Below are 17,338 nucleotides of genomic sequence, written 5' to 3'. Positions count from 1 at the left end.
GAAAAAAGGTAACTCACGTGGAGTTTCTTCGTGTTCCTGTAGAAACCTCTCCAGTACAATCCGAGCCATTAATGAGGGTGCATAGTCCACCTTCAAAACAGAAATAGAAAATTAAAACTGTCAAGTTGTGCAAGCAGTTGATATTCCACTATTTTGTCAACACTGAAGATTAAGTCAATTTTAATCAACCACAGCAAGCATCATTCATTAAAATCTTTCCCACTCCTGGTGGCTTCCATCATAATAAAATTATAACAAGTATGATCTGTGCTGTTGAAAAGAATAAATGAGTCAAATTTATTGAATGTAATATTGGAGCAAAAAGGATGAAACAACTTGGAAATAGTATTCATCTAAAACATTGAAATGGTCTTTTCTTACTTCTCCACAATTTTTTCCATTGGTAGCCCAATATTGTTTTCATTCTAGCCATCCTTTCTTCCCAATTATCTATATTTACACTGCTTCAAATGCAATTGCAAATAAAAATCCCTTTTGTTAGTGACTTTTCAGAAACTGAATTAAATGTCCATAGCCATTAAAAATATGGATTTTATTGATTTTAGTTTATCTTTAAAAACAATTGAAATTTTGAGAAGTTCTTTATACATAAAATATCTTATTTATTTAAAAATAACTATACTGCAGAGATATTAATAAAAACAATAACAGTACCTGCACTGTAAGATCACCATCCTTAGCTTATTGGAAATGTTACTTATCAATTTAGTTAATACAGAACCCAAGTAAGTAACTTTTTTTTTTTTTAATAAAGAATCAAACAGAAAACAAGAAATACGCAATCCAAAAGTCATTTTAATTAATTAAAAATGCATTTATGCCTTTGGAAACACATTTTTCTTCTTTTTGGTTCTCAGGTCTTTTATTAACCATTGATTTAATTTCACCAGAAAATTGGTGTGTGTTTTTCAAGAGCAATAATGCTCTCCTAAAACAAGTCTTTTTATCTTCGGTGTAAGATAGCAAATGTTCCCCATATATTATCACCACGAATTTTTCTTGACAGGTTTTCAAGTCCCATATTCATACCAAAATTTTCTCTTGATTTAGTAACTAGGCAAAAAGGCTGGCTTCATTTGTATGAACAGTTTTTTCAAATATGTATGTACTTGGATGCCCTTAAATTCCCCAAGTAGAAAGAAATGCTTTCCACGAAGCTGCTTATTCCTAGTAACCCACATCAGAGCTGACACATGAAAAATGGTGAAATTACTGAAGGTAGTCCAGCCTGAATAAGGACTACCTTATTAGTTCAGGTACTTGCATCTCCCTAATTTTCATATTAATCATGTGTCCATCTTTCTCTGAAATAGGGCCATCATGCTTCATGTCAGAATTTAGCATGTAAGTAAAATTCATAGTGCTTCAAATCTCACTTGAAAATATTTGTGTGGAGAGAACAGAATGACTGATTTTATTATTACTAATAAAGTGATATTTCCTAAAATGTTCATTGCTAGCCTTGAAATAGTAAAATTAGTATAAAGACATTTATAAAATCAGTGATGACCACATATATGGTCCCTAACCCCAAATCAACAATAAGACAGTATTCTTGTTTAGGAGAGCTGCTGCACACTGTAATGTACCAATGTTATACATCTCTCATCAATTTTTACAGTTTCCACTGATTAGATATATATTGACTCATAAAGCATTACCATCACATCAGTTGTCACCAGATGCAAACATATGTCATTTAAGTATTAACTATCATATAAAAATGGCAGCTTGGTTGTTTAGAAGCCATAATCTGGTACCAGGCATTCCCAAATTTCTCTAATGCATTAGCAATCTCTCAGAGAGTATGGTTATCTAATGTGCAGGCAAAGGAAAGAAAAAAAATCTTTAAATAAATAACTATTTCTTTTCTTGGGTTAAATATTGCTACATATTCATGGTAAATAACAGGTTTATTGATGTAGAAAAAAATGTGTGAGTTAAAAATTTCCGTATTACTAGAAGATGGAAGTTGAGGTCAGCTAAATAAGCTAAGCTCATCAGAAATGTCCATTAACAATTCAAATGAATATAAACTGTTACTATATAAAATTTATGCCATCAATATCATCATCTATAAAAATGAGTACCACATTTGCATCACATTCTTTCTAGATGCTGTATCTAGAATACTGTTAGCCCACTCTTCTTTTTCATAAAGGACAATCACTAAATTCCTAGTTATAGCTCAGATATCTCAAGTTGTTAATAGATTCAACTCACAACAAATAAGTGTGGAGACATTTAAAAACCACCTTGCTCTAGAAATAGAAACAAACAAACAAACAAAAGAATAAAATACATATTGTGCTAGGAGGAAGTGAGAAATGCATTCTGTATGTTAACTGTCCTAGCAGATGGTGTAGACATTGCCTTTGCCTGGACTATTAAAACTAGTAACTGATAGGTAATTGCTCATTTGCTGACTGCAGTGGTGTACAGCAGACAGAAGCTCTGAGAGAAGCCATCCTTCCTTGCTAATGTAACATGTAGAACTTGCTGCTACTGCAACACTTAATGCTCACAGTACCCAGTCATCTTTAATGCAAACACACATTTTCTGCCTTGCTTCTATGTTTTCCATTATAATGCAACACGAAAACAGTGTACATTTCATCCCATCCCTATGAGGTTTGCATAAGCAGTTCCAAGACAGACTAAATAGTGTATTGCTCTTATTACAGCGGATAAATATTTTAAAGTTTACGAATTAAATATTTTATTTTTTCAGCATGCTCTCTGCAACTATTCTGAACTTTTTACATCTTCTACATTCACGGGAAATCTGTAGGGTTTCCTTTTTTCAAATGTAACACTATTATTTGTTTCCCCAAACAGAAGCAGATCAGAGTTAACAAATAAGTTCAATAAATCACTTTATACTTGGTGTTAGTAAGAACAATATGCTTCTTCATATAAAGAAAGAAGCTTTTCTACAAGGCATGTATCTTTTATTATAATAAAAGTTTGCTAACAAAAAATGAATCAAGTAAATGTTACATCTTTAAATACATAATTCCTCTCTTCCTTTTTATAATTTTGTAATAGGTAGTATAGATTTTCTTGGCATATGGCTCTTTACTTGACACAGGTATTTCTCACACTAAATTAAGACAACACACCTGAAGGAGAGCACGTCCTAGGCTGTTTGGTTGAAATTTCCCATGAAATAAGAAACCAAGACGCTTTTATACATTTGCCTTAATAGAAGCACACTAATTATGTTAACTGATTTATTAATATATGAAGTTCTTTGTCCAATTATTAAAAGTACAAAGAGACTAGGGAGCAATTTAAATGTCTAACATACCTCAAAATCTTATTTTTTTTAAAGGTTAATTATAATTCTAAGCAAAGCCACTCTAGATAGGCCCCTTAGGTTTTATGCAGGTTTAAATAAAATAATAACAATAACATTACCTCATTGGCCAGCTCCAGGAGCACTGAGGCAGCTCCATTTTTCCCTACTCCATTCAGGTACCTAGACAAGACAAAGCCAAGTGGTAAAGCAGTGACAAGAAAAGGCCAGCGTAGACTTGTCAGCATCCCCTGTGTGTACACGTTTCTCCTGGGCAAATGCCATGCTCAACTCTAGTTAAAGTATGCTACTGTCAGAGAAAAGCACTGAAGGGAAAAGGATAATAAAACAACTTACCTTAAAACCACTGGCAACTAACAAAGTTAGGGACAGAAGAGATGAGCACGTCAGCCTCCCCCGTTTTTTCTTCCCAACATGTAAAGTGAACACAGAAGTAATTTCATAAAGAACTCTCCCTATCACCCTGGCTTTCCCTATATCACAATCATCTCATGGAAAGGAAATAATTTCACTCTCATGGTTTTTAAAAAAAGGATCCATGTACCCATATTCACCTTTTCTATTACTTTTGTTTCACAAGGTTGGTTGACACCTTGTTAAGAAAAAAAATGGACCAGACCTGTACTTGGGTCAGTACACGTTTAATAGGAAATACAAGCTATCATCGCCTGGGCCCTTGATTTCTGTTATAACCTCCAGCTCTCCTTACTCCCTAATCCCACTAAGCTAACACGCAAACAAACAAACGAATACCTCCCCTAAATCCATCCCAAACATGGAAGCCAAAGTGGTTTTTTTTAAAACAAAAATGTGAATGTACCTCCTTAAAATACTTCAAAGGCCCTACATTAAATTTCAAGATTAAATTGTAAGAAGTGTAACCACTTAACAACTCTTGTTAGGTTCTTCAAAATCTGGTTCCTACCTTCTCTACTTGGCCAGACTCATCTCTAGTCACTATTGCCCTCTCCAATCTTTCCCTGAAGAACTCATGTTTCTGCTTATGCGTCACCCTCTTCAATCCACCACCAACCAGGAGTAAGTGTCCCTCAGGTGCAATGAAGGAGCACCTTGTACATCTGTCCATCACTTAACATAGTATATTGTATCTGCCAGTTACTTATCCATGACAAATCCATCCCCCTCTAGAAGGTTGAAAACTCCATGAGGGTAGAGGAATTGTATTTAATTTATTATGCCTAGCACAGTTCTTGGCTTATAGTAGGTGATTATATTACACATAGCTATTTTTCATTAATAAATGATTATATATATATGTATTTCTTTTAAAATTAAATATTTTTAAAGTCCTATTGGCAAGAAAATAGCATTACATACGGACATTTTCTCTACAGTCTACTGTCTGAGTAAGTAAATTAAAAGTGTTTGTTTGATTGTAGAAATCAAAGTCAATATAGATAAGATCTTTCAAAAAACTGCCAGCAGCAGATACTAAATTATATTATTTCACAAGTATGCTTATAAAGATGTCTGATTTTCCTATAAATGAAGTGGAATAAAAGGAAATTATTCAAGGTGGGGAGGGTCTCAGGAGCATTATAACTTCAAAGTAATTCTAACAAGTCCATTTTCCATATATTCAGGTCTTTCATGAATAACTTGTTTGGAAATCTACCTGGGAAATAAGTGCTTTCAGAAGCAAGGAGAAATAAACAAAAAAACAACTCAAGTGTGGTTTAGATGAAGGTCCCTGGGAAATAGGTCAGCTAGGAACCTCATGTCAACTTAACAACATTTCCATTGCACTGACAGACCAGCTCAGGAATGACCAGGCAGTTCGATTCTGACCAATCAGTTCAGTCAAGTAAGACTAACTAATTGTGTGTTTGTAATCCTCCAAAATGCACATTCATTAAAGGTTCAGATTCTGGGTCAGAGTCATTAAGCCTATGCTGATATTAGGTTATCTTCATAACATTCTGATCAACATTCATTTATCCCATATTCTTGAGAGCTAACTATGTGTTGGGCCTTACTCCAGGATCTGAAGCCGCAGCAGGGAACAAAACGTCTGTGATTCCTGCTATCACAGAGATTATATTACAGTGGACAGACAGACCACGAAAAGACAGAAAAATAAATACATAATGATATACGGTATGATAAAACGTAAACTTAGATGGGTTGGTCAGGAAGCACATCTCTAAGGAAGTGATACTTGAGTAGAGACCTACAAAAAGGAAAGCAGCAGCCATGGGAGGAAGAGCTTTTCCAGCAATAAAACAGTACAAACAAATGTCAATGTGCCTGGGGTGTCAGGACCAGGAAAAGCTCTAATGTGACCAGAGCAGAGCTTCTGAGAGCTAACTGGAAAAAATGAAAGAGGGTAGCTGGACCCCAGACCATGGCCTGTGCTAGAAAACTGTTGTTGAGTCAAAATCACATGGCTTCATGTAAATATTGCATCAATCATTATCCTGGTAATGACCCACGGAACACTTTCATTAAGTTTAAAGAAACAAGAGATGGTCAAACAATAATAATAACCCACTATATCTATAAATTTGAAGGATGTCCATACTTAACACAGTGGAAATTCCTAATTATGAGCTTGATAAAGCTTTCCAGTTGGTCATATAAAGAAAGCAAATCCCAGGATACTGACGAAACCCATCTGGGCTCTCTTAGCTCTGAAATGCAATCAGGACCAACCAAGGTCTACCGAGGAGCTTTCAGATGTTGAGAAGGGTAGACCTGCTTCTGAATGCATATATTACCCAATCTGTTTCCCAACTATATCCTATAGCATTTCAGAAGGGCTGGGGAAAGGAAATTAAGTTAAAATTAATTTGAAGTTGCATTTGTCCTTTCTGAGAACTTTGATCGTCCCCCATACCAACTGACAGATTAGGTTTATTCATATCTTTAGATATGCAATCAAAGGGGCATGCTAATTACAGAAAATATTAAGGACATAATCAGATATTCCTAACACTACCCTTCTCTGCAGCCTCAAAGCACCTGTGTAAACTTCCAGCACAGACTTTTCACATGGTTAAAATGGTTTGTTTCTCTCTGTAACTAGAGTGGAAGCTCCTTGGGGTAGGGCTACACAAATGAATGTTGAGCCTTCATCCACCAGATCCTTAGCAAAGTTCTGAATTACAAATGGGATACAAGGATGTGGTCCTGCACACTACGTTAGGGTGTCCTGGGATATCTTCCTAATGCCTATTTGCAAATAAAAACTACTTTGCACAGAAGATACATGTCACCCTCTAACTTTGCCACAGGAAGACGAATAAATGTGTATCTTGTGGGTGAAACCATCCTTAAAAGATATTTATAGAAAGTCCATTTCAGTGTGAAAGATAACATTAGCATCTAAAATTAAAATAATAAGTAGCGATTTTAAATATAAGGCAAAGCTATTAGATCTTTAAAATTTCCCTAATAATTATAGTGATGAAATTTCAAAAACCTGCCAATTGAATGAAATTTAATCTGAATCGCTAAAGCTAATAAAGCTGGCCCACAGACAGTGTGTGTTGGGAGAAGGGAGGAGATGGGAGACAATATTTCTAAACATTGATGGAGATGTGCAAATCTGACCCATTTGTGAGTGTGCTTATGTGTGTGCACACATGCCCATGTGCACCCATTTAGATGGACTTAAATAAATTTTACCATGTATGGTTCCTATCTGGTAATAAAAATGCCATTAGTACAGGGAAAAGACCAGAAAGATATTTTCAAAATGAACACTTAGGCTGTATCTATACATGCAAAACATTAAGAATGAAAGAAATTTCCTCTGGTTCAAAAGCTTGAGAAAACATTTTTCTACTGATATTTGGATACTGTGAAGTTTCAGTTAACCATGACAGAATTGCATTCTGGATTATATGATTTTAAATACAGACTTCAAATTCTGAATTGAGATCATCTCAATGCTATTAACAAGGCAGAGACTCAGGAATTCTCTGGTATTGCTAGTAGGAAACCATTACAACCTTTCTAGGCAGTAATTGGCAACATATACTAAAATCTTTAAATGCTTATTGTTTATACCAGTAATTATAGATATAGAAATATTAAGGAACTAATCCAAAATGCAAAGACATGCATCAAAATGTTTATCATAGTATTATTTATAATATCAGAACACTGGAAACACATATGTTCAACAGATGAATAATTCAGTAAATTGTACTTTCATATGATGATAGCAATGCAATCAATGTTTACAAAAAAGCTTTTACAAAATATTATGTCATATACATTTTTCCAAGTATAAAGTGCGGGATTTGTAACTGCATATATATAATAGTATAGCCTCATCTATATATTATACAAATGGATTGACAAAAGACTACAATGAAAAATATTCCACAGTTATCTCTGGGTACCACAGTAACAGGCAATCATTTATTCCTTTTTTTATATACAGAGGATGCCAAAAAATGTATACACATTTTAAGAAAAGAAAAAACTGTATTAAAATCATAATACTCAATATATACTGATAACAAATGATGAATACAAGTCATGTGTATACATTTTTTTTGGCACCCCCGGTACATACACCATCACAAATGTGCTTAATTTTTACAATAGGTGAGTATTCATTTTATGAAAGGGAAAAATAAAGAAATTTCCAACTGGTAAAATATGTTCTGATATAATACAATTTGCCTTTATTCTAATTAGGTGGAAAACAAAAATCTTTTAAGGCCAATTCACCTTAGAGAATACAGGGACATTCAACTGCATGTTTAGAGCAAGATGCCCGTGAGGTCAATCCATCTGAAATGTTACAACACAGCTGGGCTCCAAGCACAAAGTGCAGGACGGAAAGTCAGCCAGCGGCATGGTAAAGTAAGAAACTAGTCAGACTGCTCTCCTACTAGTCTGTCCATTACAACCAAACTTCACGTTTTTGTTCTAGGTGTCGTGACTCCTTGAAATAACTCACATCTAAGTAAATGTAAAGAGATACAAATATATTTCTGTATTCTCATTATTACCCACTAAACTCTTAATCACTGAGTAACCATACAAAAAGAAAACACAGACAATGGTTTGGTGGTTGCCAGAGGGTAAGGGGGGTGGGGGGTGGGGGGTGGGAGATGAGGGTAAGGGGGATCGAATATATGGTTGATGGAAGGAGAACTGACTCTGGGTGATGAACACACAATGGGATTTATAGATGATGTAATACAGAATTGTACACCTGAAATCTATGTAATTTTACTAACAATTGTAACCTCAATAAATTTAATAAAAAAAATAAAAAAATAAATAAATAAATAAATAAATAAATAAATAAATAAATAAATAAATAAAAAAGAAAAGATTTTTATTTCTGGCCTAAACAAAGTATGCTCGTAATTAGATATACTTCTTAATGCAACTAAGGTTTTAAAAAGCATCACGTAGAGATCTTGGAAATAATCTATTGAAACGGCTTTTTTACAATGAGAAAAATGATTATCAGAGGGCAGCACCATGGCCTGATAGTGGATCTAGAAATTTCTAAGAAATGCTCTATTTTCCTTAGGTTAACAAGGCTTGAAAATCTGGACATAGAACCACACTTTTACATGATGGCCTAAGACTCTAATTTTTACAAACAAGAATGTATTTTTTGACATGTAAACAACTTTTCAGTCTTTTTCTGGAGGGTCTGAAAGCCAAAGCAGTTGTTGGTTTCACAGCACTCCATGGGCCATTATTATTTTGTACGTAAGGTTTAGGTTATTACTTTAACTTAAATGATGATTTCACTATGGAGATTATGACTTTTGAATAAATCAATTCAAACTTTACAAAGATTTGTTTAGAAAGAAATTCTCTAAGACACAAAAGTGTGTGTGTGTGTGTCTGTGTGTATACGAATATGTATAGGTGTGCGCACTTACCTTTAACAGCTAGTACTACTAAAAACTGCACATATATCTACTATCATGCACAGCACACTGCATAATTTTTTTAAAAATCTAACTTCAATAATTTCTCTTTTCAATAAACACTTCTCAATTCTTAAAAAAATGACTTTACAGAAGCATGACACCAATATTTTATCTGTAATTTTTTTTCTTTTTAATTAAAGTTTATTGGGGTGACAATTGTTAGTAAAGTTACATAGATTTCAGGTGTACAATTCTGTATTACATCATCTATATGTCACATTGTGTGTTCACCACCCAGAGTTAGTTCTCTTTCCATCACCATATATTTGATCCCCTTTACCCTCATCTATATAGTAATTTCATTCATAAAATTTTCATGCACAAAAATCATTCATCTAAAATTAGTGGTGTCACTCTCACCACAGAAAGGTTGATGTGTCAATCTTAAGTGTAATAATTTAAGAGCATATTTCAAACAGTTTTCCTTACCAATATGTCCTTGAAATATTTAAGAAACCAACCAATAATTTCTGAAACAAACCATTACCATTTACCATTATAAATTATTCAGTCATATGATAAAGCCAGTAAGATTTCCAGAGTTTTTATAAAAGAACTATTTAAAATATTCAGTTTGTTCCAGAACAGAGTTTGAAAAACTATTTATAATAAATTAGGCTAAAATTAAAATATCCCGTGGACACTATAGTGTTGATTTAATGCCCCCAATTTTCTTTTTTAAAATACAAGACCTCTTTTAAAATATGACAGATGTGCATTTTGATGTATCTCCATATGTCCTTACTTGATATATGTCTTATTTTTCCTAAAATGGTGAACCCAGTATCTATGATGTAAAATAACAACTGCACCAAAATTCAATTATATTTTCAATATATTTTTGAACTTGAGGATCTAAATAAGAAATACATGAAAATTAGTTTGAAAACTTCACACATACATGTGGATATATGTATGTATGAACACATATACCTATACAAATCACACACAATAAGCTCCCAGTTGAGATTGCATAATATTTTAACGATTTTCTGTATAGTATGTATATATACACTTAATCAAGACAGCCTCATCATATTCTTTAGATCCGCAAAACAAAGCATTTGAGAAATCATTCAAAAATATATTTGAAGTCTTAAATAACAGACTTAAAACAGAATCCTTTGGAATGTTATATAGAAAATTAATTTAGTAATCTAATTTATTCATAATTATTATTACAATTAATAGGTACTATGATACCCTCTAGTGGGGCAGGCAAGTCATACCTCTGGTAATAACTTTCAATCGCTTCTGACGTATGATGTTTGGCATGTGTTCTTTTAATATGTTTCTGAAACAAAACAAAAAAGATCTTTATGTTGTGTCACAGATGAGGTTCACGAACAAAAATCAAATTTCTCCATCCCAACATCTAGCATATAGGTCAAACTAAATAACACATTGGGAATTTTGGTGGCAGTAGGTCTTTTTTCCTTCTATTCTATGAATCTATGCATTTTAATCTTCATTGCTTGGCTGGGATGACTTTAGACTGTACCACAAGGTACAGTATGTATGTAAAAGCCAAGAGGGTCATAGTAATTGAATCTAAATAAGTTTGCTTGGGGTTGCAGAGGGCAAAAAAAAACCTTGTTCCCTCTTTCAACCTTTATATTAATTTTCCCTCAATTCAATTCCATATAAGTCCTGTGTACTCTAGTTTTACAATCCAATTGCCATTTTTAACCAGGACGAACATTGCTTAAAAACAACTTATTTGAAAACTACAAAAAGTAATTCCATAGAGACTTGCCACTTGACTGACACCTGTCATCTCATGATAAATGACTCCATTTTCTGCCTCTCTTGCCTTCTGCCACTCCAGCAATGGTCATTTATCATCATCTCTGTCAGCAATGGAAAGCGGCACTGACAGTGCAAGTCAGCAAACATTTAGCACATGGAACCACGCAACACAGGGAAATTATTATTGTCAGAATAATAATGGTTTAGCATAATTTATTACAGGTCCACCAAATAAGCAAAGGCTAGATGTTATTAGACAGATGGATGGGTAGGCTTGGCAGGCCTCCACTGAGACGCAGGCGGTGCTTGATGTGGAAAGGAGAACATCCTCCAACCCAATCAGAGAGCTGGCAGTTCAATTACAAAGAAATAAAGGGACATTCATCATTCAATTAGGCACCTGTCAACCCTCACAAAGGAGAAAACTTCTAACCTGGTACTCCTGGGAGAAGATGCTCAGCAGAGTGGCCTGCGATTGACTGGAACAAATAAAAGAAGGACAAAGTTAATTACTGGAGTGCACGGCAAAGAAACAAAAGAGAAAGGAGCTTCAAAGGTAGGCCTGCTGCCCTGTAATCTAACAGAACATGAAAACAAGTGTGGAAAAGTTGTTCCAGATGAACACCTCAAACAAAGGCTTCCTGCTGCTAGGTCAAGGAGAGAGAAAAAGGGAAAGGGAAAAATGTGGATGGTCGCAAAGCCAACTATCCTATCTTTTGGATTTTTTTTTTTTAACTTTAGAATGATTGTTAATTGTATCGGTAGCATGCAAATGGGACCATGTGTTAAAAGGGACCAAAAGAAGGCAAGGTTTATTTCCATTAATAAATGAGAGAGCTAAATCCCATAAACAGTAGGAAACATGCAGTTCATTCATTGCAAACATTCTGAAATTTATTTTGTTAGCAGACAGGTATTTTCTTCTGTAGCTATTTCAGATTCAGGGGAAAAAACTTTGGCCTTCACTAAAAGCAGCATAGAGAGCACTGGAACATTCCCACTGAAACTAGTGTGCTTGGAGAATAGAAGCTTTGACAGCAGGACGCTGCGGTCCTTGGAGGACGTCATTCCCGAAGACTGCCATAAGCCTTCTTCATCTAAGACACCACGCAACGTCAAACACCTGGCAATGAAGCAACCTGGAAAACATTCTTCCCAAGTGCGAATTTTCCTCTCACAATTGTTAACATTGAAAAATGGAACAGAATTTTGTTTTTCTCAAAAAAAGCAATCAATACCTTACTGCTACTCTTTCTGATTGCTCTCTGCAGATATATCTAGAACTTATCATTCTTGAAAACAATTATCTCTGATATATTTTCCCACTGAATTCTATCTGAACAAATTATAAGTGTTAATACTTCAACTTTTATAGTACACCAAAGCACTGTGAATAATTATTATTTTTTCTATTCAAGAATGACATCTCAAGTTCACAGGTAACATGGGGAATGTGAAATGAAAACAATGACACCATATTTCTTTATTTACTGTCTCAGTGTTGTGATTTTCTGCCTTCCATCACAGATCTAGCTTCTAAACCCTTTCTACTCTTACCAGATTACAAGAGTAGATTTAAAAAATACCATAAATGTTTATTAAGGAAAACGTAATTACCAAAGGATGGTTTCAATCACTCAAAGGTACTGAGACATTATTGAATACAATTACAAACTCATTATAGTCCTTATTTTTTAAAAAATTATCCTTTAAAAATGGAAACCACCTTTGAAGGAGCTAATTTCATATATATAAAATCTTCCCATTATGCTGGGCTTGCCTGAGTTTCACATGCAAATCACATACACTAGTAGGGCTGCTGACAAGAATCTTCAAAAAAGAAATTACAAAATTAAGCCTTAATCTTTATAAACCACTGAAAAAATCATTACGTTAGATATTTTTGTGCAAAAAATGGAGCCCTCTTCATTGTACAGCAAAATATGTCAACAAAATATGTCATGGTACACAAAATGTCAGTCTCAGTGTGTCAAAAAATATGATGGAAATAAATGTGCTTACAATGAATGTGCTTACAATGCACAAGTTGGGGACCAATGACTAATGATGAGGAAACTATACTGAGTGAAAGAAACGTGTAATTGTAGATACCCAGAATGGTTAAGACTAAAGAACAGTTGGAGAAGTGAGTCCTGGAATAAACAGTTCAAAGTGAGAAGCTGGTCAGGAGTTGAGAGTACTGAATAAACTAAAGATGAAATAATGTCTTCATCCAGGGAAATGTCTTTAAACTGCTTAGAATTCAATTCAGCTAAAACCGTGGACACAGCCTATGGAGCAACTCATTTTCTCAGTGGCCTAGAGGATTAGAAAGAAGAAGATTCCAGCTTACATTGGCTTGACCTAAAAAGAGAAAATGACTTACTTAACATGGTAACAACGGAAAGACAGACCTTGGAGCAAAATGCTTTGTGCTTGGATGACTAGACAAAGCTGTAGAGAACTAAATGACCCCTTCTGGGTAGTTTGCCAGCCTATACTCTGGTCCTGTATAAGCTAAGCTTATGAAAGAAAACTCTAAGTCTCACACCATAAAGAGCAGGAAGGTAATTTCAGTGCAACCAAAAAACATTGACTCCAGTGTATATCATTTGTTACTTTTTCCCAGCGTGTTAACTCTGAGAAGGTCTCTTTTGAATACCACAGTCAAGCAGTATTCACTAAACATCTACAAGTCTGAAGGTCATGGGTAGGGACAACTGTACCACCAAAATAAAAATTTAAATGAGGTGAACATGAATTTACTTAAAGGAAACTGGCAACATATACGTACCCACAAAAAAACAAAAATTGGAACAGTGTCAAGTATTCACATTTAGATATATTTTTTTAGGGATTTGGTGAAGTAGATCATACCCTGAATCCTCCCATATTTCAGGTAGGACTGCATTGGCTTTGGAACATACATGTGTCAGTCAGCATATAAATTTACATATTCAAAAATAGTCCCATAATTTGCACAAATGCCCAAGGTTTATTATTCAAACCTCTTTAAAAATCAGTTTCATATTTTTTTTCCCATGCTACCCTCCTAAATTAAGTTCATCTGCCACCTGAGAAAAGAAGAGCATGTGGGTGCATCCCTACAATGGCCATGTAAAACCTTGCCCGAGTCGTGTGACAAATGGCTACGTGGAGCAGCAGTAGCAGTCATGTTGCAGCAAACTGGGACAGGAGCACGAGGGCAAAGCCTGCCTACACACTGAGGACAGCGGGACAGGAAAGAGCGCAGGTCCTGGAGGACACTGCTGAACTGCTCAAGAGATCATGAATTGAACACATGATTTTTCTTTTAACCCTCAAAAACAAACAAAAAACAAAAAACTGTCCAGGTTCCCATGTGCCCTGGTAACAAGGAGACACGATGGAGGGAGAGCTCAGAGACAGGGTGCTCCATCACGATGGTGCGTGTATGGGATGTAATACATGAAAGGGGTTGTTCATTTTTATTTTTAGACTTTCGAATTCTCTTCTTAGTTGGCAGCTACATACTCTATTTGGCTTCCTTAAAATGGTTCCTCTGCATGTCACTGTGTCAATAAATGGGTGTTCCTAGAGATCATAAATTGGTCTGTGTGTATGATTGTTCCACACAGTTTTAAACATTGATGAGGTACTCTGTACCTTCATTTTATATTGCATTCAAGACTCTTCAAATGCCAAAGTACACAGGCAACAAACCAGTTTTCCACACAATGTTTAATTCAACATGTCCCAGACCCATCCAGTTAAGATACTTAGTAACCTGGAGGATATTAGAGAAAATGAACATCAGAGGGTTAGATGGGTGCAACACACTCTCAAGGCCAAGCTCAGCACAGACTTAGTTGCAACATTCATATGAGGGAGAAGGCCTCCTGTTTCCAGGTGGAGACTGAAAACAAGTAGGCTTGGAGACCTCACAATTACAAGGGACAAACATCCTCTTTAAATCTGTGAAAGAATACAATGGAATGCTGGCTCTATGTGGTTAATGATTCAGAGTACTGGTCAAAGGAAGGTTTCCTGTGAAAGCTTACCTTTCCTCATCCTCCTCCCCCATCCTCCTCTCACACACACCTAAATGCAAATTTGAAACGTAAAGCCTTTTCCTCCTCCTCAAAATCAAAATGGAATTCAATGAAAGAGCAAGACTTGGTACAACAAAACCACTAACTTTACATTTTTTTTCAAGAACAGACAATGCAAAATGGAAAGAATCTGGAGAGAAATTACTGATACTCTGTAAAATTACTGTGGAGAAAAGAAAGGAAAAAAATTTTAAACTAAATTCAAGAAAAATTTATCCATCACACCTCCTCCCTATTTCTTCTAATTCCCAACTTCATATCAAGAATGCAGACTACATTTTATGCCTAATCATAGCAAATATCCCACAAATGACAGCTTAATAGTAACCAACTATCAAAAAAAAGTCTTTTTTTAATTAAAATTTATTGGGGTGACAATGGTGAGTAAAATTACATAGGTTTCAAGTGTGCAATTCTGTATTACATCATCTATATATCACATTGTGTGTTCACCACACAGAGTCAGTTCTCCTGCCATCATCATATATTTGGGGGGACAGGGGGTGGTAGATGAGGATACACAGGGTCAAAAAACAATCTTAAAAGCTATATTTATATATAGGAAAAAAGTGGTTATGTCCCAGGCACTTAATTAATTTTGCTGATAAACATAAGTCACACCCAAAACAGCTCTATGACAAGAGCCAAAATGTATATGAACACCTGCTTTGTGCTAGACACTATACAGAGCACTTTATTTTACCCTCAACCACCCTCTGAAGTAGGGACTATTATTGTCCTTATGTTAAAGGTGGAGAAACGAAGGAAGAAAAGTTAAGTAATATCCACAATTAAAGAACTGGGAAAGCAATAGAGCTGGAAATCAAAATCCATATTCAATTCCAAAACCCAAAGTCTTCACCCCAGTGCTAATTTGCTTTTCTTCCAGGTCCCAGAAATCAGTATTGCACGTCATGTGTGCTAATACCCCTGCTTAAGCATTTATATGATGTTACATTTCGCTCCAAACAACTGTGAAAGGTGAATATTGGTTAGTTTTTCCTAGAAAATTGAAGCCACAGGAAGTCAAGCATTTTGCTCAAATTCCATGGTCTTAAACAATATTTCTCCTTTAAAAAAATTACAGTTTTCCTTTACTTAACTACATAAAAATGCTGTTGTGTGTGTTGGAAGATAAAGGAACTATTGACTACAGGGAATAGTCAAGGATTAAAAAATTTGTTGGGTAATTTTCATTATTCTCCCTGCAGCTACGGCATTTTTGTTAGCAACCATACCACTGCCTGAAGTGTCTCTATGTGATTGCAAGTGTCTTTTGCTCAAATGCTACCTACTGCATATAAGCAGCTTTAAATCCTCTGAAGAACACACGTATAAACTCAATCAATCTTTGCTGTAGAGGACAACATCCTCTATAGGTGTTAATTTCATTATATAATATTCAATGAAGAGTTTCCTGTTATAAAAATAGTATATATTAGGTGTGCAATTCAGAGGTGTCCACTGTTAGCATTCTGGTGTATATCCTTCCTGTGCTTTTATTCTGTGTCGGGTGCATGTGTGTTGTGTATGTATGTCTATACACAAACAAAAATTTTTAAACTGCAAGTATGTTACACATATTTTTTTGTAACATGTTTTCAGTACATGAAATACTGACATGTATCTGTGTCATTACAGAGTACTCTTTAAAATGATTTTTATGGTGAATAAGACACATTTTTAAAATACGGATAAAATGTATAGTGCTATGAATTAATATATTAAAAAACAACACAATGTACCCAGTTAGGTCAACAAATAGAACACTGCTGGTACCCCAAGACACTCTCGCTGATCACCATCCCTGCCCTCTGAAAAATAAATCTGATCTTTGTGTTAATTGCTTTCTTGCTTTTCTTTACAGTTTTACCAACCCAAATATGTACCCCTAAATTCTATATTTAGCTTTGCCTCTTTGTAAACTTTAAATTAATGGAACCACAAAGCCTGTACTCATTTGTATCTGGCTTCTTTTACTCAACAATAGGTGTATGAGAGTTACCCATGTTAATTTAAGTGCAGTTAATTTATTTCATTGAATTGCTATGTAGTATATTCTATTGTATAAGTATATGACACATTTATGTATCCCATCATTGATGAATTTAAACTGTTTCCAGTCTTTTGTTACTGAGCACAATGTTGCTGTGAACATTCCTGTATGTGTCTCTTGGTGTACATGTGGACACATTTCTGATAGGTATAAATGTAGAAGTGGAATT

General features: G+C 34.8%; 1 protein-coding gene across 2 annotated transcripts in view; it reads right to left on the bottom strand.

The window, feature by feature from the left end:
- Positions 1-17,338, bottom strand: part of CDIN1 (CDAN1 interacting nuclease 1) — a 215,767-nt gene that overhangs the window by 146,781 nt on the left and 51,648 nt on the right. For both annotated transcript variants that reach the window (XM_074327928.2, XM_019725527.3), the window contains exons 2-5: positions 11,456-11,501; positions 10,503-10,567; positions 3,442-3,502; positions 18-90 (exon numbers count right to left, since the gene is read on the bottom strand). In XM_074327928.2, coding sequence (XP_074184029.1) covers positions 18-69 — 52 coding nt within the window. In that variant the 5' untranslated portion in view covers positions 70-90; positions 3,442-3,502; positions 10,503-10,567; positions 11,456-11,501. The remainder of the gene's footprint in view (positions 1-17; positions 91-3,441; positions 3,503-10,502; positions 10,568-11,455; positions 11,502-17,338) is intronic.

This window comes from Rhinolophus sinicus, chromosome 3 (assembly GCF_057876585.1).
Source record: "Rhinolophus sinicus isolate RSI-liver-muscle chromosome 3, RSI-T2T, whole genome shotgun sequence".
NCBI classification, from domain to species: Eukaryota; Metazoa; Chordata; class Mammalia; order Chiroptera; family Rhinolophidae; genus Rhinolophus; species Rhinolophus sinicus.
The sequence above is the reverse complement of the archived record's forward strand: the minus strand, read 5'-3'. Positions and strand labels throughout refer to the sequence as shown.